Source organism: Terrapene carolina, unplaced genomic scaffold, assembly GCF_002925995.2.
Source record: "Terrapene carolina triunguis isolate 2854851 unplaced genomic scaffold, T_m_triunguis-2.0 Scaffold88, whole genome shotgun sequence".
Classification (NCBI taxonomy): domain Eukaryota; kingdom Metazoa; phylum Chordata; order Testudines; family Emydidae; genus Terrapene; species Terrapene triunguis.
The window spans coordinates 17,992,489-18,014,126 of record NW_020664439.1 but is presented as its reverse complement, the minus strand read 5'-3'; the positions used below and the strand labels follow the sequence as shown (position 1 = coordinate 18,014,126).

At 41.1% G+C, this 21,638-nt stretch overlaps 1 protein-coding gene across 1 annotated transcript in view; it reads right to left on the bottom strand.

Moving 5' to 3' along the window:
* The window catches only part of FBXO36 (F-box protein 36), a 74,816-nt gene that overhangs the window by 16,902 nt on the left and 36,276 nt on the right, over nucleotides 1-21,638 (bottom strand). Inside the window, exon 2 of the mRNA XM_026649878.1 lies at nucleotides 7,147-7,255. Within this exon, the coding sequence (XP_026505663.1) occupies nucleotides 7,147-7,255 (109 nt within the window). The remainder of the gene's footprint in view (nucleotides 1-7,146; nucleotides 7,256-21,638) is intronic.

Sequence of the window (21,638 nt, the reverse complement as noted above, 5' to 3'; positions counted from 1 at the left end):
TAGGAGCAGGGGTCCCAGGAGGGGTAGTCAGGGGACAAGGAGCGAGGTGGCTGTCAGGGGGCAGGGTTGGGGAGAGGGATCGGAGCAGTCAGGGGACAGGGAGCAGAGGGGTTTAGATGGGTCGGGAGTTCTGGGGGGGGCTGTCAGGGGGTGGGGAGTGGTTGGATGGGGCGTGGGAGTCCTGGGGGTCTGTCTGGGGGTGGGGGTGTGGATAAGGGTTGGGGCAGTCAGGGGGCAGGTAGGGGGTAGGGTCCTAGGGGGCCAGTTAGGATGGGGGGAGGGTCTCAGGAGGGGGCAGTCAGGGAACAAGGAGCAGGGGGAGGGTTGGGGGTCCTGAGGGGGGCGGGAAGTGGGAGGGAGTGGAAGGGGCAGGGGTGGGGCTAGGGCAGGACTGGGGCGGGGCTAGGGCAGGACTGGGGCGGGGCTCCTCCCGTCCTCTTTTTTGCTTGCTGAAATATGGTAACCCTAGGCATCGGTGATGTTTTAGCCTGTTCTTCTAATGTGGTGGACCAGGTCACTTTATCTCTGATTGTGCCACGAGGACAGCAGACTGAAGAGACCCAGGAAAACAAGCCAGCCCAGGCCCAGTAAAGGGGGCTGATCTGAACACTTGGACAAAATGTTCCACGTGTCTAGAAACATGGTCCTATCTGTAATGCATGCTGAATGCCATCAACCAACACCACATGTCCCAGGATGCTGCCTTCCAATCCCTCCACCGCAGGCCCTCATTGACTCCGGTGAGAACTTTATTGACCTGGATGCAGTCTGGACCCTGCAGATTCCCCTAAGGCCCAAGCCTATTCCAGACCTAGTAGATACAACTGCCAGGTCCCACTATCCTGCCGGCCAGTGGTCACAGAGATTGTGCCCCTGCAGGTCACCATCCAAGGGCATTGAGAGATGCTGCAGTTTAGGGCCATTTGCTCCTTTCATTTCCCCCTGATCCTGGGTATTTCCTCCCTAAACTTCTCATTCACTGGCATGAACTAAAGGGTCAGTTTCTTTTCAGAATATTGCTGGTAGCACTGCTTGACCCCAGGAAGTACAGAGCACACAGTAGAACCCCAACAATCACAAGCCAGTTGTTGGTCCAACAGACTCACTCACTGATCCTGAGCCTCAACTTCCACCTCAGAACAGTGATTTTGCTAATGTATTTGAAAAAAGAATGGAGAAATCCTACCCCGTCACAGGGATTATGACTGTCCGATTAAACTGAAACCGGGAACAAAAATTCCATTTAGTCGTATTTATGCCATGTCTGAACCTGAACTGGTCGACTTTCGCACCTACCTGCAGGAGAACCTGTCCAAGGGCTTTATTGCAAGTCCACCTCGCCTACTGGGCTACCTGTCCTCTTAGTTAAGAAGAAAGATGGTAGCCTCCAACTTTGTATGGACTACCAAACACTAAATCAGGTCACCATTAGGAACGGATACCCCTTACCTCTAGCTCCTGAATTACTGGATACACACACACACACACACACAGTTGGACTTCTGCGGTGCATATAGCCTTGTAGGGGATAAATGGAAGACTGCCTTTTGAATCCATTGTGGACATTTTGAATACCTTGTGAATTCAAGACTCCATTGCTGACCTCTGGTTCCTGGCTCCTGACTCCAGTTCTGACCACTAGGTCTGACTGCCAATGTCCCATCTATGATACTGGTCTAGAATGCAGTGATGTGCAGATTTGTAGATCAATTCACTGGAATTAGAGTTATCTAATTTATCTGTGTTTTGTATTATGCTCATCTAGCTGTCATGTGCACAGGGTCAATTGTCTTCCCATTGATCTAGGTTATAAAACTACAGTGGGCTCTGGTGCCAAGAATTTTCTTAGTAAATATAAGGCAAGATAAAAGAAGTGGGTTTTGCCTTTTGCTATGAAAGTTCTGAGGTTCTTGAGCATCCTAATATATTCAGGAAAGAGTTCCACAGTCATGGGCCAGATGTCGAGAAAGTGATGTCTCCTGCCCACTCCTGAGGTTGAATAACAAGGAGTCCGGTGGCACCTTAAAGACTAACAGATTTATTTGGGCATAAGCTTTCGTGGGTAATAAACCTCACTTCTTCAGATGCATGGAGTGAAAGTTACAGATGCAGGCATTATGTAATGACACATAAAGAGAAGGGAGTACCTCACAGGTGGAGACAGGGCCAATTCAATCAGGGTGGATGTAGTACACACCCAATAATAGATGAGGAGGTGTCAATTCCAGGAGAGGCAAAGCTACTTTTGTAATGAGCCAGCCACTCCCAGTCCCTATTCAAGCCCAAATTAATGGTGTTAAATTTGCAAATGAATTTTAGTTCTGCTGTTTCTCTTTGAAATCTGTTTCAGAAGTTTTTTTGTTCAAGAATAGTTACTTTTAAATCTGTTATAGAATGTCCAGGGAGGTTGAAGTGTTCACCTACTGGCTTTTGTATGTTACTATTCCTGATGTCCGATTTGTCCTGTATTTAATAAAATCATTTTTTACTTATTAATTAACTCAGGCTTGGTCTACACTTACCCCCCAAGTCGAAGTAAGGTACACAAATTCAGCTACGTGAATAACGTAGCTGAATTCGACATACCTTACTTCGAACTTACCGCGGTTCAGACGTGGTCCACACGCGGCAGGCAGGCTCCCCGTCGACTCCGCGGTACTCCTCTCGTTGAGCTGGAGTACCGCAGTCGACGGGGATCACTTCCTGGTTCGATTTATCGCGTCCAGACCAGACGCGATAAATCAAACTCGGAACTTCGATCCCCAGCCGCCGAACTAGCGCGGCAGTGTAGACCAGCCCTCAGAGTATGTGTTATTACCTGGGGGGCAAACAGCTATGCATATCTCTCTATCAGTGTTATAGAGGGCGAACAATTTATGAGTTGACCCTGTATATGCTTTATACAGGGTAAAACGGATTTATTTGGGGTTTGGACCCCATTGGGAGTTGGACATCTGAGTGTTAAAGACAGGAACACTTCTGTAAGTTGCTTTCAGTTAAGCCTACAGCTGTTAGGGGATGTGGTTCAGACCCTGGGTCTGGGTTTGCAGCAGGCTAGTGGGTCTGGCTCAAACCAGGCAGAGTACTGAAGTCCTAAGCTGCCAGGGCAGGAAAGCAGGGGCAGAAGTAGTCTTGGCACATCACTTGGCAGTTCCCAAGAGGGTTTCTGTGATCCAACCCGTCACATACCTATCGGCTCTATGAGCTCAGATGTGAAAAAATTACATAAGGGTATGTTTGAATACCCTCAGAGCTCACTGAGATTCTCACGCCTAAGAGCAATTGATAGTATTTAGTGACTTGCACCAGTTGTTCATTCTTTCAGGGACTTAAATAGATTTTCTCTCCTTCCCTTGGAATGTGAAGATCTAGAATGTGTGCCTTATACTATCTTCCATGAATGTACAGTGATGCTGTAAACCAGCCTTGAAAAATCATAAAAATTTACTAACCCAGGCACCAAATCTACTCTGTCCACTCTCTCATCATCACTATGATAATTATGATGAGAAATGAGTGATCTTACATAGCTGTCAAAAAAAAAAAAAAAAAAAAAAAACACGTCACTCTAAGCAGATGGATAATTAGTATTTTAGAAGGCTGCAGTTAATGTTATCAAAATTGAAAAAATATGTGTAAGGCTGTTTTGAGGTATTTCTCCCAGATTACGTTATGAAACCATTATGTTCCCGGATTTTACACAATAATGAAGGCTTGTTAATGCTGCATACTGTATGAATGTTTCTTTCAATGTTAAGAATAGCAAGTTTATTTATATGGTTAAGAAAGTAGATCAGTGGTTTACTACTATGCATCACATGCACTGGATCTGCTCATAGGATGGTATGCACGTTTGTTATTACTACAAAAACTACAACAGCAAAAAATCTGCTTACAGCCATGAATGTACATGGTTGTCATTGACTGTTGTTACTCCTCTATAGAGTTTGTAGACTGTAACAGAAATCTAAGTAACCAGGAAGTATTAAAAAGTTTATTTAAAAATGATTACTTCATAGGCTTTCTACTGGATGCTTTGAATGCCTGCAGGGATTAGTGGCAGGCATAATGTTTTATTTGCAAGGGAATATATTTTACCTCATGTTTGCTTGATAGGAATAAATCAAATGATATTGTTATAGCACTCTTTTTGTGAACATCTCTAAGCACTTTAAGTTACAAAACCCCCCATAAAATTAAGACTAACTATACGAAGACAATGTAAAATTCTAATTAATTCTTAACACTAAATATAAATTTAGCTACTGGCCTGAAAGAGTGCAATGTCAGCAGAATGTACTACACACGCTTAGGATCAAATCCTGGCCCTACTTAATTCAGTGGGGATTTTTGCCACTGACTTCAACTGAAACTGACTTTGGCACAAATTTCAATAAAAATAATTAGATCGCTGTTCCAATAACAGTTTTGACAGCAAAGTTTTCAGGAACCTATGAATATCTGAGGGAAATAGCAGCAAGACTTGTAAGCCAGGAGGTGAGAAAAAGACACAAAAAGGTCTGAGTATTTATGTGAGACAGCAGCAGAGGTGATCTGGAATAGTTCCAAGACTGTTTAAAATACAATAATGGTTAATATGATCCACAAAGGAAAATTTGGTATATAAAAAAGAAACCCTGAGATGATTATCTTTGGAAACAGGAAGAAACTTTTTTACAGTAAGTGGGACAAACTGACCTGGGCTTCAATAGTGCCCATGTGATGAAGTTCAGAATCACCAGTAGTACTTTCAAAAGAAGCTTGCAAATACAATACAATACAAATTAGATCCCAAGATAAAACCTTGAATGAATCTAGAAACATTTTTAGCAACACTAGAAATACAAGTGCCAAAGGAAAAAAACTGCATATGTTGGTAAGGATTTAATTATTTCTATTTGAACAACATGCCAGATATCCCAATACACGTGTTTCACTGTGACATTATTCAGGTATCAAATGCCACAGAAAGGTCCAACAATATATACAGTGACACAAAACCTTTGCCATTACATATGCACAGGTCGCTACAGACCTGAACAAAAGCTTACTTATGGGTGCTAAAAGAAAAACTAATTACATTTGTCAAATAAATCATTAGGAAGGGTTGCTAGAATTCAGCTGTAAACACTGTTAGCATTCTCTCAAAGGAAACAAAGGGTACAAAAAGGCTACTCATCATTCACACTATATTTCCTAAAAAGCTCAAGTTGTTTTAAAAATTGATATTACCACTGCCAAGTTAAAACATTGTGGAAGACTACTGCATCTGAAGAAACAGGGATATTAAAAATATCAGCAGTAAAAGTGTTGAATATATTCAAGGACTTCTAAGCATCTGCCAAGAATCGAATTAGCAATCAATTTTGTTCAGTTTTATTGCAAATTTGTCATTTACAAACCAACAAAAAAAATTATGCTATACCAAGAGTTAAATTTAAACTGAACTAATCTTAATAACTTAAACCAACTTGATCTGTGGTCTTGTTTTTCTTTCGATCTGAAGTTGATATATACACCTCTACCCCGATATAACACGACCCGATATAACACTAATTCAGATATAATACGGTAAAGCAGTGCTCCGGGGCGGGAGGCGGGGCTGCGCACTCCGGCAGTTCAAAGCAAGTTCGATATAATGCGGTTTCACCTATAATGCGGTAAGATTTTTTGGCTCCCCGAGGACAGCGTTATATCGGGGTAGAGGTGTATTACCAATTGCTTTCATCCTGGTGCTTGTGTTCCATCACTTGGAAGTGACATGTCTTTACAGATCATCATTCAAAAAATGTGATAAACCAGAAGATACCATCTGTATCCAAGATATTTCTCTATATGACACAGGAACATCTAATCAAAAGTGTCACGGTTACCAGGTAACTCTACCTCTGTCCCCTCTTGGTCTCTTTGAGTATGTCTACAGAGGGATAAAAAACCCTGGGCTGGCCCGGGTCAGCTGATCCAGGCTCACAGGGCTTGTGCTCCAGGGCTGAAAAATCACTGTGTAGATGTTCAAGTTCGGACTAGAGCCTGAGGTCTGGGACCCTGTGAGGATGCAGAGTCCCAGTACTTGGGTTCCAGCCTGAGCCTGAAAGTCTGGACAGAATTTTAGCCCCAAAACCTGAGCCTGAGTCAGCTGTGGATCTTTTATTCTTCTGTAGACATACCCTTAGAGTGCACTCCTCAAATCTCAGGCCTTGAGCTGTTACCTTTCTTGGAGTGAAATCATGTGATTCTCCCACTCTTAGACCAGCCTTGAGCTGCAGTTCCCAGGTACTAACCATGATTATCTCAGCAGGTCTCAGTTAGGTTCATTCCCTGTTGTTCTGTTCCCTCCAGGACCTATGACCAGTGTTGTCCAATGACCAGATGGCCTTCTTTAAACAAAATATTGTTTTATGTAGAACAATGGTTTTCAATCTTTTTTTCATTTGCAGACCCCTAAAAATTTCAAATGGAAGTGGAGACCACTGGAAATCTTAGGCACAGGCCACAAGCTGAAAACCACCGTTCTATAGTAATTACAACCTGTTGTAAAAACCACTTTTAACAGTGTAAAACCATTGTTCTATAGTAATTACAACCTGTTGTGGACCCCTTAGACAGTCTGCGGACCCCCAGAGGTCCACAGGTTGAAAACCATTGCTTTAGAACCAAAGCATTTCAGAGAAAAAGATCTTAAAACAAACAGACTGTACACATATCTAGTTAAGGAAGGGCCCAACCGCTTCAGACGTTGCCACAGGACCTGTTTCTGTCTCCCTGACAGTCTGTTCTCCCCAGGAACAGCTGAGAACTCCCCTCTTGGAGTCTTTTTAACAGTTTCATGTCCCTTTGAATTATTGTGGGAATCTGAAAGTAGCATCTTCACCGATAATAACATTGTCACTGTCTTGTAATCTCCCTGCTAGGATTTGTTGGAAGGAAGCTCATCTAGAGCTTGTGTTGCCTTTCTGCTTCTTTTTCTAACAGCCCCGCATTAACTGAAATGAATACATTCATATTGGAAAGCCCAATAACCCAGCAGGAGCTATTTCAATAACCAATCACGTACAATATTTATAAAGTTACAGAGCAGTGTTCCTAGTATTACATAGAAGTTCCATGTTTGCCACAATAAGTGTATAGTCTTTTTCTAAGTCTTACTCTGAAGAGATGGATCATCCAAGAAGTATTCATGAGATTCTTTAAGTTCCCCAGGCTTTGCTTCACGAAATTCACTTCTAAGAGAGATTTTCCACCATCTGAAAATTACCTATGATTGAAAAGAAGATATTGGCAAGAATTAACGAACATCAACTACTAGTGGATAGAATACATAACTATAATCCTGAATTTTAATAGTAACAACTATTTCATTTCTAAGTACGTATAAATTGTCATACTGGATCAGACCATAGCTACTCCCAATGGCCACATCTGATGCTTCAAAGGAAACAAATAAACAAACAAAAAAACCCCAACCACCTTAATGCACCTAGACAAGTGTGAAATGCTGTATATGCAGGGAATATTCTTTCTTTATCACTGCATGACAACTTTTTATACCCTTAAGCCTGAGATTTAATTAATATCTTGACTTGTATAACTACAAATATTCTTTTTCATTCTGCATTTAGCAGCAGATGTGTGTACCAAAGGATAAAAATACATATAATGAAGATGCACTGTTTACATACTCTAAATGAAAATTTCAACTAAAAATGCTGATTATCTGAATAATGAAAGGCGCTGATGAAAAATGGGAGTACAGTTCACTAGATAGGTGTTGCAGAATAAGCAAGTTAGAAACCTTAAAACCATCAACCTCAGCCTAGACCAATCCACACAAGCGGTGCATTTCCTGGACACCACTGTGCTAATAAGCGATGGTCACATAAATACCACCCTATACCGGAAACCTACTGACCGCTATACTTACCCACATGCCTCCAGCTTCCATCCAGGACGCACCACACGATCCATTGTCTACAGCCAGAAGTCACCTACTACAAGACAGGCCCAACAAAGAAAATAACAGAACGCCACTAGCCGTCACCTTCAGCCCCCAACTAAAACCTCTCCAGCGCATCATCAAAGATCTACAACCTATCCTGAAAGATGATCCCTCACTCTCACAGATCTTGGGAGACAAAGCTGCCCTCACTTACAGACAGCCCCCCAAGCTGAAGCAAATACTCACCAGCAACCACACCACAGAACAAAAACACTAACCCAGGAACCTATCCTTGCAACAAAGCCCGATGCCAACTCTGTCCACATATCTATTCAAGTGACATCATCATAGGACCTAATCACATCAGCCATGCCATCAGGGGCTCGTTCACCTGAACATCTACCAATGTGATATATGCCATCATGTGCCAGCAATGCCCCTCTGCCATGTACATTGGCCAACCGGACAGTCTGTACATAAAAGAATAAATGGACACAAATCTGACATCAGGCATCATAACATTCAAAAACCAGTAGGAGAACACTTCAACCTCTCTGGCCACTCAGTAAAAGACTTAAAGGTGGCAATTTTGCAACAGAAAACTTCAAAAACAGACTCCAACGAGAAACTGCTGAACTTGAATTAATATGCAAATTAGACATCATCAATTTAGGCTTGAATAGAGACTGGGAATGGCTGAGCCATTACACACACTGAATCTATTTCCCCATGTTAAGTATTCTCACACCTCTTGTCAAACTCTCTGTAATGGGCTATCTTGATTATCACTACAAAAGTTTTTTCTCTTAATTAATTAGCCTCTTAGAGTTGGTAGGACAACTCCCACCTTTTCATGTTCTCTGTATGTGTATATATATATCTCCTTACTATATGTTCCATTCTATGGATCTGATGAAGTGGGCTGTAGCCCATGAAAGCTTATGCTGAAATAAATTTGTTAGTCTCTAAGGTGCCACAAGTACTCCTGTTCTTTTTGCGGATACAGACTAACACAGCTGCTACTCTGAAACCTAAAATTAAAAAGTTAAGTGTTGACATTTAAATTATTATCTTTATGTTTCAAAGTTGATACCCTACTAAGATGAATGGAGTAGTTCCCATCTCTTAGAACTATAGTTTCCAGCTCCCTGCAATAACTACATCATTTTACATTCAATTAAGATTTTTAAGGTTCACTTTGCAACAAGCGGTGCTAGAAAGATTGTTTTTAAAGCAAATAAAAAAAAATTAAAACAGATTATTGAGCACATAACTAAGGCAAGAGATTAATTCAATGGTGAATCCAGTGGCCATGGAACTGTGGAATACAAGGGGCCCTGCCTAATAGTCATTTTCCTGGATCTCTTTTAAAATACTATGTAGCTTGCTTGAGCAGTTGTTAGACTCTCTTTTTTTAGTATCTTATTCCTATTATTTTAAATAAGTCAATCTTCACAAGTCAGGAAAAACAGATACCACTATTGTCGACACTCAAAAATCAGGAGCCTAGCCTCCAAAAATCATAAGGTTTGTTTAAAAATCTTGAGATTTTTAAAAATAGCAAGTATTGGGTTCTTTTTATTTGCTTTCTGGCTTTTGAGTTTTTGGGGTGCACTTGCTTCACATTTTCAAGCTTTTCTCTGTATCTGTAGCAGAGCTGCATTACACAGTTGGGCCTGCTGCTGGCTGAGTTTTTCCTTCCCAACCTTCCCAATAAAGACTCACTGTCATGCCCTGTCTTTCAGGCCTTTCTTCCAGGGCACTGTTTTATTAATGCAAAGAAAACTCTCAACTTACACAGGCTGTCAGGATCCAGAGGCTGGCCAGCTGACTAACACACAGCTAATCACAGGAGGCAACTTCCTCTTGCAGCGCCCCTTCAACTGAGTCCTGTCACCCTTTAATAGAAAAAAACCTGACCCCTTCTCAGCTGGGTCTGATACATTGAACATGGCAGGCCCCCTGGACTTAAAGGGGCACTGTGTTATAGCAAACATGAGGGCTGGAAACTTACTTTTTTAAAAAATGAAAGCTGAGATTTTCTTGCAATATCAGAATTCCAGCAACTGGGCTTTAAAACACTAAAATGTGTGAGACTTGCAATAAAATCTCAAGAGTTGGAAGCACAAATGTCTACACTGGGGGGTTTTTCCTCAGTGAAGTTACACCACAGTAGCTCTACCAGTGCAAATCCATAGTATAAAGCAGTGACATGTACCAGAAACCGCTTACCCTGATTTGAAAAAAGCCAAGTAGAGACCAGCTATAAATAACTGCCCTCTCTGTACTTATCTGATATAGTCTCTTATCATGTCATCCCTGCCTAGTTTGCTTCAACAGCAATGCCAGCCTTGACATTCTGTTTACCCATCTTCCTCATATCTGTGCACTTCCTTCCACAATTCCTTTTATATATGGAACACTGATCCTTCTTGAGTTGGAAGCTGCTACTGTAATTTAAATCCCTCTGGAATACCCACTACTTCTGCAATGCCCACAAGAAATTAATTGATTAGTCTTCTGCTTATTCATTCTATATATCTTAAAAAAAAAAAAAAAAAAAAACTTGACTGCATCATAGTTGACACTAGACTTCACTGAGTACCACTGTAATCTTATTAATGTTGCCTCTGTCTTATCTCATCTGCTCCTCCCTACCATCTTGTTACCTTATCTATTGTACTTTGTCTTAAATTAATTTGCTCAAATCGGGGATTATGGGTGAAATCCTGGCCTTACTGAAGTGAATGGCAAAAATCCCATTGAGTTCACTGGAGCTAAGATTTCACCCATTCTTTTTTCTCTACATTGAGACATACCTCACACATTGTTGGGTAATACACCTCTACCCCAATATAACGCTGTCCTTGGGAGCCAACAAATCTTACCGTGTTATAGGTGAAACCGCGTTATATCAAACTTGCTTTGATCCGCCAGAGTGCGCAGCTCCCCCCCCCCCCCGAGCACTGCTTTACAGTGTTATATCCGAATTCATGTTATATCAGGTCGCGTTATATCGGGGTAGAGCTGTATAAATAAATAATAATAATGAGTTTTTTACACCCACACACAATCCTGATCCTCTTTTTTTTCTATTAGCATATACAGGCTGGAGGATTAATCTCAATCCCTACAAAACTTTCTGTTGACCTAGCTATCGCTAGTCAGGGAGATGGATTACCTACACCGATGGGAGAACCACTTCTGTCAACATAGGTGGTGCAGCTGCAGCTGTGCTGCTGTAGCATTTCAAGTGTAGATGAGCCCTTGGACAGAAAGGCTTCATTGTTACCAACCCATGAAGAAGAATGGAGGCATTTCACAGCTCCCTTAGGGTAAATCCTACCTCCTTTTTTCCAAGGTCATAAAAGACCTTCTTGCAGTGGAACCGGTGTGTTTTCATTATGCTGGGGTTGGGACAGGATTAGAAAGGCCTGTGCAGCAAACTGTGCTGCTATGACGTGTGTGGATTTGTGATCTACCACTCTAAGGATCCTCCAGTCACACATGACAGCTCTTTAAGAAAAGGACAGCGAGTTTTGGATCTCCAGGGTTGCCTAGAAAGGCCTTTCAGGATTAACAGCTGGTGGAACCAGAGAGACTTAGTCTTCCAGCAGCTAGAAGGGTTGGCGAATAGGCGGCAGCCAGTCAGGGCCCAGCAGATCAAATTAAAAGAACTGGCTACTTCTATCAAATGGCAGTTCAATGTTAAGTCAGGGGAGGGAGGGAGGAAGGAAGGATCTTCCCTCTACCATAACCCACAAAGCCACACTTTGTGTTTAGGTCACTGAGGGACTTTTTGATGTACTCAGTGTGAGTGTAAGGCCCAGGCAGGCTAACCTGAGTTAGACGTTGGACTACTGAAAATTAGGTAAATTCACTTTGCAAGACACACACTGGCTCTGGCAAGCTGGTGACAAGGCTTCAGGAACAACAGCAGCATAGTATCACTGACACAGACTGACCAGCAGATAATAAGAATTTCCTTTCCCTAGTCCACAGACTAGCTGTTTGCTGTGGCCCAGATCTCTACCTTAGAATCCTTCCTATTGTTTCAGGTTGTCTGTAAGAAGATTCCAGAGACAGCACTGCATTATTTACAGGAGGGTCACATTCAGAGGTTATTGTCACAGGCATAAAGCCTGAACATTTGTGCTTAAATTTCCATAGTGTAATCTAAATTTGGGTCTCTCATATTTTTAGATGCCAAACTTTGGACACCTACAGTTTGATGTTCAGAGGTGCTGAGCAGCCACAATTCTCATTGACTTATCATTCAACTTAAATTTTATTTCTTTATTTTGAAACAAAAGCTCAAATTCCATAGATACTGTTAGGTGAGGCCACACTTTCACTAGGTACTGTTTCCTTCTTGGAAATTGGGTGTGGATTTATCATGGCTTGCTTGTATTTGGTAGATATTTGATCTACAGTGACAATAAATATGTTTAAGCAAAAGCTTAGCATATATATTTTTAATATCAAATCTAGCCAACCAAAGAACACTCATGATTTATGCTATTATTTTTTTTTAGGTGCTATAAGAGTGTTGGCCAGCTGCATTTACTGGCTTATTTTGTAAGCATCCTTTGGGCAAAATTTCACCGTAAATAGCCATTCAGGCTTAACTGCAGGGTTCTTTTACAGAACACTTAATAGGTAAACAGAGGAAATACATAACTAGTTTATTTCAATCTTATTTTAAGCACAGATACAATCATGGTTTAGTTGAAGACATAACACTCCCCACCCCCAAATAATATCCCACTACATTCCCAAAACTGGAGACACAAGCCAATCATCCCGCAGGTTCTTTGCAATACAGGGTAACTACAAGTAGTAGTTGCCCCTTTTAAAGGAAAACTAAAGTAAACCCGTCTTAACCATCCCAAAAATCTACAAGTTGATAGGCTAAGAAGAAATGGCAGCCTTGAATAAACATATATTTTATAGTTTTACAACTGGTATTTCTGAGACTAGTATTATAGGCAGTCATCTTGCTAAAATGTCATTTGTGACACTGGCAGTGTGAAAACCCAATGAAAGAGAGACTGTAAACCACTGACCATTCTGCTTGAATAGTGATTTGACTATTTTTAAAACTTTTAGATCTAGATTGCACTTTTAAGACAACAGAACTACATGCAGTATTCAATGTGTATTCTGCATGCAATATTCAACAGTTCCTAATATTCTGTTAGTTTTTTTTGACTGCTGCTGCACATTCAACAGTTTTCAAAGAACACTCCATGATGACTCCAAGATCTCTTTCTTGAGTGGTAATTTAGACCCCATCATTTTGTATGGTATAGTTGAGAATATGTTTTCCAGTGTGACTTACTTTGCACTTATCAACACTGAATTTCATCTGCCATTTTGTTGCCCAGTGACCCAGTTTTGTGAGATCCTTTTGTAACTCTCTGCAATCAGCTTTGGACTTAACTACCCTCAATAATTTTGTATCATCCTCAAACTTTGCACCTCACCCCTTTTCCAGATCATTTATGAATATGTTGAACAGCACTGATTCCAGCACAGCTCTCTAGACACCGCTATTTACCTCTCTCCAGTCTGAAAACTGACCATTTATTTCTACCCTTTGTTTCCTGTCTTTTAACCAGTTACTGACCCATGAGAGGACCCTCTTATCCCATGTCTGATTAGTTTGCTTAAGAGCCTTTGGTGAGGGACCTTGTCAAAGGCTTTCTGAAAGCCCAAGTATATTATATCCACTAGATCTCCTCTGTCCATATGTTTGGTGTCACCATCAAAGAATTCTAATAGATTGGTGAGGCATGGTTTTCTTTTGTGAAAGCTGTGTTGATTCTTCCCCAACAAACTATGTTCATCTACGTGTCTGATATTTCTGTTCTTTACTATAGTTTCATACAATTTGCCTGGTACTGAAGTTAGGCTTACAAGCCTGTAATTGCCAGGACTGCATCTGGTATAGAGGGTAAGTTAAGCAACAGGTTAGGTACCACAGTTAGAATTTTTGCAATTTCATATTTTACTTTCTTCAGAACTCTTTAGTGAATACCATCGAGTCCTGGTGACTTATTATTGTTTAATTTATTAATTTCTCCCAAAACCTCCTCTACTGACACCTCAATCTGGGACAGTTCCTCAGATCTGCCACCTTAAAAGAGAGGCTCAGATGTGGGATTCTCCCTCACATCCTCTGCAGTGAAGACAATTTCAAAGAATTCATTTAGCTTCTCCGCATTAGGCTTGTCTTCCTTGAGTGCTCCTTTAGCACCTTCAGTTTCCAGTAGCCCACTGACTGATTGGCAGGCTTCCTACTTCTGATGAACTTTTTTGCTGCTAGTTTTTGAGTCTTTTGCTAGTTGCTCTTCAAATTCTTTTTTAGCTTGCCTGATTATACTGTTACACTTTACTTGCCAGAGTTTATGCTCTTTTCTATATTCCTCAGTAGGATTTGACTTCCAATTTTTAAAGGATGTCTTTTTGCCTCCAAGTGCCTTTTTTACTTTGTTGGTTAACCATGGTGGCAATTTTTTTTATTTTTGGTCTTATTACTTTTTTTTTTTTTTTAATTTGGGGTATATATTTAATTTGAGCCTCTATTATGGTGTTTTTAAAAAGTTTCCATGAGGCTTGCAGGCATTTCATTCTTGTGACTGTTCCTTTAATTTCCCTTTAACTAGCTTCCTCATTTTTTGTGTAGTCCCCCTTTCTGAAGTTAAATGCTACTGTGGTGGGTTTCTTTGGTATTTCCCCCTACCTCCACTCACAGGGATGTTAAATTTAATTATTATGATTGCTATTACTGAGCAGTTCAACTATATTCACCTCTGGGACCAGATTCTGTGCTCCACTTAGCACTAAATCAAGAATTGTCTCTCCCCTTGTGGGTTCCAGGATTAGCTACTCCAAGAAGCAGTCACTATATCCTAGTAAAGAGGAGAGGATAGTCTAATTGTGTCTAGAAACTTTATCTCTGCATCCTGTCCTGAGGTGATATGTACCCCAGTCAGTATGGGGATAGTTGGAACCCTCCATTATTATTGAGTTTTCTATTTTTATAGCCTCTCTATTCTCCCTGAGCATTTCACAGTCTCCATCACCATCATACTCAGGTAGTCAATAGTATATTTTTACTTCTATACTCTTATTATTCAAGCATGGAATTTCTGTCCATAGAGATTCACCTAAGATTTTTACTATATTTGACTGTATACTTTCACATATAGTGCCACACCCCCACCAGCACAACCTACTCAGTCATTTCTATTTTGTACCCTGGTATTACCATGTCCCAATGATTGTCATAATTCCACCAACTTTCCGTGATGCCTATTATATCTATATCCTCATTTAATACCACTCAAGTTCACCCCTCTTAGTATTTAGACTTCTAGTATTTGTATACAAGCATTTATAAAATTTGTCACCTTTTAGTTGTCTGTCTTCATGTGACATAACTGAATGGAACTCTTTTTCATTTGACTGTTTCTCTTCAGTTCCTACCTGTACTTTAACAATGTCTATCCTCTCCTGTTTACTAGGATATAGTGAATTTCCATTAATAGATCCTATCCTACTGGATGTCTCTGTCTGAAACGTGTGCTCCTTCTCACCTGTCAGCTTTCCCCCACCCCTTAGTATAAGGCTAAAACATAGATGCCTAGGGAACTTTTACCCTGAAAACTTAGGTGCCGAGTGAGATTAAGTACTTCCAGTGTTTGACAGGAGTTTTGTGGATAGCAGTGGAGCCAAACTGGCACTTTGGCATCCAAACTGGAGTCTTAGGTGCCTAAGTCTGGGGTACCTCAAGTACCTTTGTGGATCTTGGCCTTAGTTCTTTTGCTTCCTGAGAACAAGGACAGCCATAAAATGGAGAGGAGTGTTGGGAGAGAGAAGAGAGGCTCCATTTGCTCATCTTCCACCTGGTGCACCTGTGCAAAGCAGAATACAACTAAAACACCAATGTTCTTCTAGGATAGCAAAAACCATTGTTAAAGCAGGATGGGAACTTGCTTACATTCCTTTCTATTACGTTCTCATACTATTATTGTCAGAAGTGACATTTCTTTTCAAAGAGATGGCACCTCCAGCACAGAAATGCCAACTATAATTAAAAACTTAAACAAAAACACTTACGATAATGGATTCAAGATAACAAATGCTTTTTACCTTTTGAACTTTTATACTGTCGAGTTGAGCAAAATGTGTCAGCTTCTTTCTTGGTCTTTCTACTGACTTAATGGGAGTTACAACAAGGATACATTTGGCCCAAACTTGGTGAAATTAAAGAGCTGTACTTTAACACTGGTTTCTCTCCTAGAATTATTAATCTGTGATCATTCATACCTGAATGTCTCTTACTAACACAAGTCTTTAAGTCTAATTCTTGTAAAATTAGAATCAGGATGCTTATTGTATTACATTATGGAATTTTGGAACCTGTTTTAAAGTAAAATGAATTAAAGTAATATTTCTCAATCTGGGAAGTCCATATCCTCCAAGCAATAAAATAGAGTGTACAAAAAGAAAAGTTACTGGCCCAACTTCAGCATTGGTGTCAGCAGGCACAAGCCCAGCTGAAGTAAGTTTTAGTAGAACCTGCTTACACAAAAGGTACCTTTGCCCTACAGTCTTGCAGGAGTTGGGATATATTTATATTATTATGAATAATTTATAAAAATGTATGTAAACCAAGGCCCAGATCCTGAAAAATGATCCATTTACATAACATTTATGCCCTTGCAGAGTCACATTGATGTTGGGCATAATGTTCAACATGAGCTGAACACTCTGTTGGACTGAAGCCTAGATAGATGAATGAAGCTCTTTCTAAATGAAACCCACAGGCAGATGTTGATTTCAAGCCTTCAGCAAATACTGGGTACTAAGACCATGAGATATTTTGCAAATAATTACAAACCTATCAGAAATAGCCTTCATTTCTGAAGATAAATAGCACATACATCTTACACAATGCAGCAATATTTTATAGTGTATGTTTATTCTGTATTGGCAATTATCTTCTGATAAATTAATAAATAAAAATATTGGGCCTGATCCTCAGCCTGTAAATCAGCAAAGTCAATGGAGATATGCCGTTTACACCACCTTAGGATTTGGCTGGCTGCTTTTAACATAAACACACACACTTTATTGCAATTGACTGATAGCTGATGTCCAAAATATCCTTGCATCAAAAAGCCTCCAAAATGGAACTTCCTCCATCAAGAAGGTTCAAATGATGTAATTCAGTCCTGTTTTTAAAGGAAATGCACTAGATGATTGTTTCACTAGGTTTACCACTTAAAGCTTGGGATTCCTTATAAACCTAATGTAGTTATCTAGTACCTCTAAACCTCTAAAGAAAGAAAACTAGAACAAATATTAACAAAAGAAAAATGTTAAAATTCAACTATTAAATATGGTTCAGAGGGATTTGTTGAACAAGGACTGAGGCTCCAATTCTGCAAACACTTATGCATATGCTTAAGTTTATGCACAAGCAGTCCCAACGGGACTACTCATGTACGCCAATTAAGCATGTGTTAATTTTTACTTGGAGATTTCAATGCCCGAGTCGGGGCTGACAGCGAGAACTGGAAAGGAGTAATTGGGCCACATGGTGTAGGCAAAATGAACAGCAATGGATTACTCCTTTTGAGTCTTTGTTCTGAAAATGACCTGACCATTACTAACACTCTGTTCCGACAAGCGGACAAATACAAAACGACGTGGATGCACCCTAGGTCCAAACAGTGGCATCTGATAGATTATGCCATTGTTAGAAGGCGAGAAATCCGAGACGTACTGATTACTAGAGTTATGCGAGGTGCAGGGTGCTGGACAGATCACAGATTAGTCAGGACGTCTCTTCAACTCTACATCATTCCTTCTCGGCACAAACACCCTAAGCATGTGCGACCTGCTTTCAATATAGCCAAACTGAAAGATGCTCAATGTTTCAACAAATTCCAGAAGAGTCTTGATGACAAACTGACATCCCACGGACAACTGATCGGTACTGTAACCGAAAAGTGGGACCAGTTCAAGCAGATAGTGACTGACACAGCAATAACATCTCTTGGACCAAAGAAAAGACCACATCAGGATTGGTTTGATGAGAACCAAGAAGAAATATGCTCAGCACTGGAAGTAAAGAGAAAAGCTTTTATCGAATGGCAGAATGATCCCTCCTCAGTCTCTAAGCGGGACCATTTCAAGGACCTTCAGAGCAAAACACAGAAAGACCTCCGTCAGATACAAGACAACTGGTGGGAGACCAAAGCCAAAGAAATTGAGCACTATGCTGAGACCCACAACTTGAAGATGTTCTTCAGTGCTATTAAGACTGTCTATGGACCTTCTAAACCAAGGACCACCCCATTGCTCTCATTAGACAACACAACACTGATTAAAGATAAAGAAAGCATCAACGAAAGATGGCGAGAACACTTTAGCAACCTTCTCAATAGACCATCAACCGTGAATAATATTGTCCTCAATGAAATTCCACAACAACCTGCTCTGACAGATCTTGACTTTCCGCCTACTATAGATGAGATTAAGAAAGCTATTAGCCAGATGAGTTCAGGGAAAGCTCCTGGAAAAGATGGGATACCAGCAGAGAGATACAAAACAGCAGGTCCAGCAGCACTAGCAGCATTCCACAGCGTGATCATCAACATCTGGGAGGATGAAAACATACCACAGGACCTCCGCGATGCTACTATTGTTTCTCTTTTCAAGAACAAAGGCAGCAAAGCAGAATGTGGAAACTATAGAGGCATATCCCTCCCATCCGTTGGAGGGAAGATCATCGCCCGCATCATCTTGAACCGCCTAATAGCCAGTATTTCCGAGGCAAATCTACCTGAAAGTCAATGTGGTTTTCAACCTGGCCGGAGCACAGTCGACATGGTGTTTGCTGTCAGACAAATAGAAGAGAAGTGCATTGAACAGAACATGCACCTGTATGCTGTCTTCATAGATCTGACAAAGGCGTTTGATACAGTCAACAGGGAAGCCCTTTGGACCATTCTAACACGACTTGGCTGCCCAAGAAAATTTGCCCAGATTATACGCCTTTTTCATGACAGGCGAAGTATTGTCTGATGGAGCCACATCAGCCCCCTTTAACATCACCAACAGCGTGAAACAAGGATGTGTTCTCGCTCCTGTCCTATTTAACCTGTTCTTTGCATGTGTCCTTAACCATGCAACGAAAGATATGGACCGAGGTATATACTTGAAATACCAGCACGATGGTTCACTTTTTGACCTCCGTTGCCTGAATGCAAAGACTAAGACAGTGCAGAAACTCCTTCTTGAGGCACTCTTTGCTGACGACTGTGCCCTCATGGCTCACACTGAAAATGATCTTCAGCACATTGTCAACAAGTTTGCTGAGGCCTCGCAACTTTTTGGACTATCAGCCTCGGAAAGACAGAAGTTCTCCATCAACCTGCACCTGGATCAAATGCTTCTGTCCCGAGTATCTCCATTGACGGCACTCAGCTGAAAGTAGTGGAGAACTTTAAATACCTGCGTAGTGTCATATCCAGTGATGGATCACTGGATAATGAGATCAACGCACGAATATCCAAAGCAAACCAGGCACTTGGCTGTCTGCGTGTCAAAGTTTTAAATCACCACAACATCCGGATGTCAACAAAACTGCTTGTGTACAGAGCTGTTGTTCTTTCATCTCTTTTGTACGGGTGCGAAACATGGACACTATATAGGCGTTACATCAAGCAGCTCGAAGCATTTCACATGCGCTGCCTCCGCAACATCATGAAGATCCGCTGGCAAGACAAAGTGCCCAATCTCGAGGTCCTCGAGAGAGCCCAGATGACAAGCATCGAAATGATGATCATGAAGTCACAGCTACGTTGGATCGGTCATTTCAGCCACATGGATGCCAACAGAATCCCCTGCCAGCTTCTGTATGGTGAGCTCTCCCAGGGCATCCGCCATATAGGTCGTCCACGGAAACATTACAAGGACACCATCAAAGCCAATCTGCAGTACAGCAGTATTAAACCTAGGGACCTTGAGGACGCCGCCAGCGACAGAACACAGTGGCGTGCAACAGTCAGAAATACCTTCATCGCCTTTGAGGAAGACCGCTGCTGGCGTCTACAAGAGGCACGCGAACGACGTCACAGAGCATCAGCAGCGCACAATCCATTGACCGCGAACTTCCCATGCACCATCTGCAGCAAAATGTGCACCTCTAGAATTGGCTTGTACAGTCATCAGAGGGCACACCATGAGACCAACAATTGATGACCTGCACAGATTTTGTCATCATCGGATCGATGGACTACCAAGGAATTTTTATTCAGTCAGGGCATAAATGAAATTTTTAATAGAATATAAACTGAACATTTTAAATAGGATGATTAAGACATGGCATACAATTCTGAATGAAAGAGAAGTACAGTATAATTTAAAAGGTGTAATGTAAAAATAGCTCAGTTATAAAAAATGTTGCATTGAATTTCAATTACATTTAGGTAGTACACTATTTCAAGGAAAACTGTAATAATTTTTAGTACTGACTTTGGGCTCTGATACTGTAAAGACTTATGCATCTGCTTAACTTTACATATTGTGAGAGTAATCCCTTCAATGAGACTATTCATAATGTGTTAAATTAAGCAAGTGCGGAATAAGCTTGGTTTCATCCACAGATTTTATGAGCATACTCTCCACTCCATTATCCAAATCATTAATGAAAATATTGAATAGTACTGGACACAGGACAGACCACTGTGGGACCCTGCTGGATATACTCTCCCAGCGAACCACTGATAACTACTCTTTAAGTACGGTCTTTCAATCAATTGTGCACCCACCTTATAGTAATTTCATCTAGACCATATTTCCCTAGTTTGCTTATGAGATTATCATGTAGGGCTGTGTGAAAAGATTTACTAAACATGAAGTTGTATCATGTCTACTTATTCCACCCATCCACCAGGCCAGTAACCTTGTCAAAGAAGAAAATTAGGTTATTTTGGCATGATTTGTTCTTGATAAATTAATGTTGGCTATTACTTATCACTTTATTATCCTCTAGATGATTACAAATTGATTGTTTAATCATTTGTTCCAGTATCTTTCCAGATATTGAAGTCAGGCTAACTGGAGTGGAGATTATGTTTATAAAATTTGTGGATGACACCAAGCTGGGAGAGGTTGGAAGCACTTTGGAGGACAGGATTAGAATTCAAAAGGACCTGGAGAAATTAGAGAATTAATCTGAAATCAACAAGATTCAATTCAATAAAGACAAGGGCAAAGTACTACACTTAAGAAGGAAAAGTCAAATGCACAATTACAAAAGGGAGAGTAACTAAGGGTATGTCTACACTACAAAATTAGGTCGGATTTATAGAAGCCGGTTTTATAGAAACCGGTTGTATGCAGCCGATTGTGTGTGTCCCCACATAAAATGCTCTAAGTGCATGAAGTCGGCAGACCGCGTCCACAGTACCGAGGCTAGCGTCGACTTCCGGCGCATTGCACTATGGTACCTATCCCACAGTTCCCGGAGTCTCCGGCGCCCATTGGAATTATGGGTTGAGATCGCAATGCCCGGCTGATGCAAAGCAGTGCCGCGAGGGGTTCTGGGTACATTGCGTCAGGCCCCTCCCCCGCCGTCACAGCAACGGCAGACAATAGATTCGCGCCTTTTTACCTGGGTTAC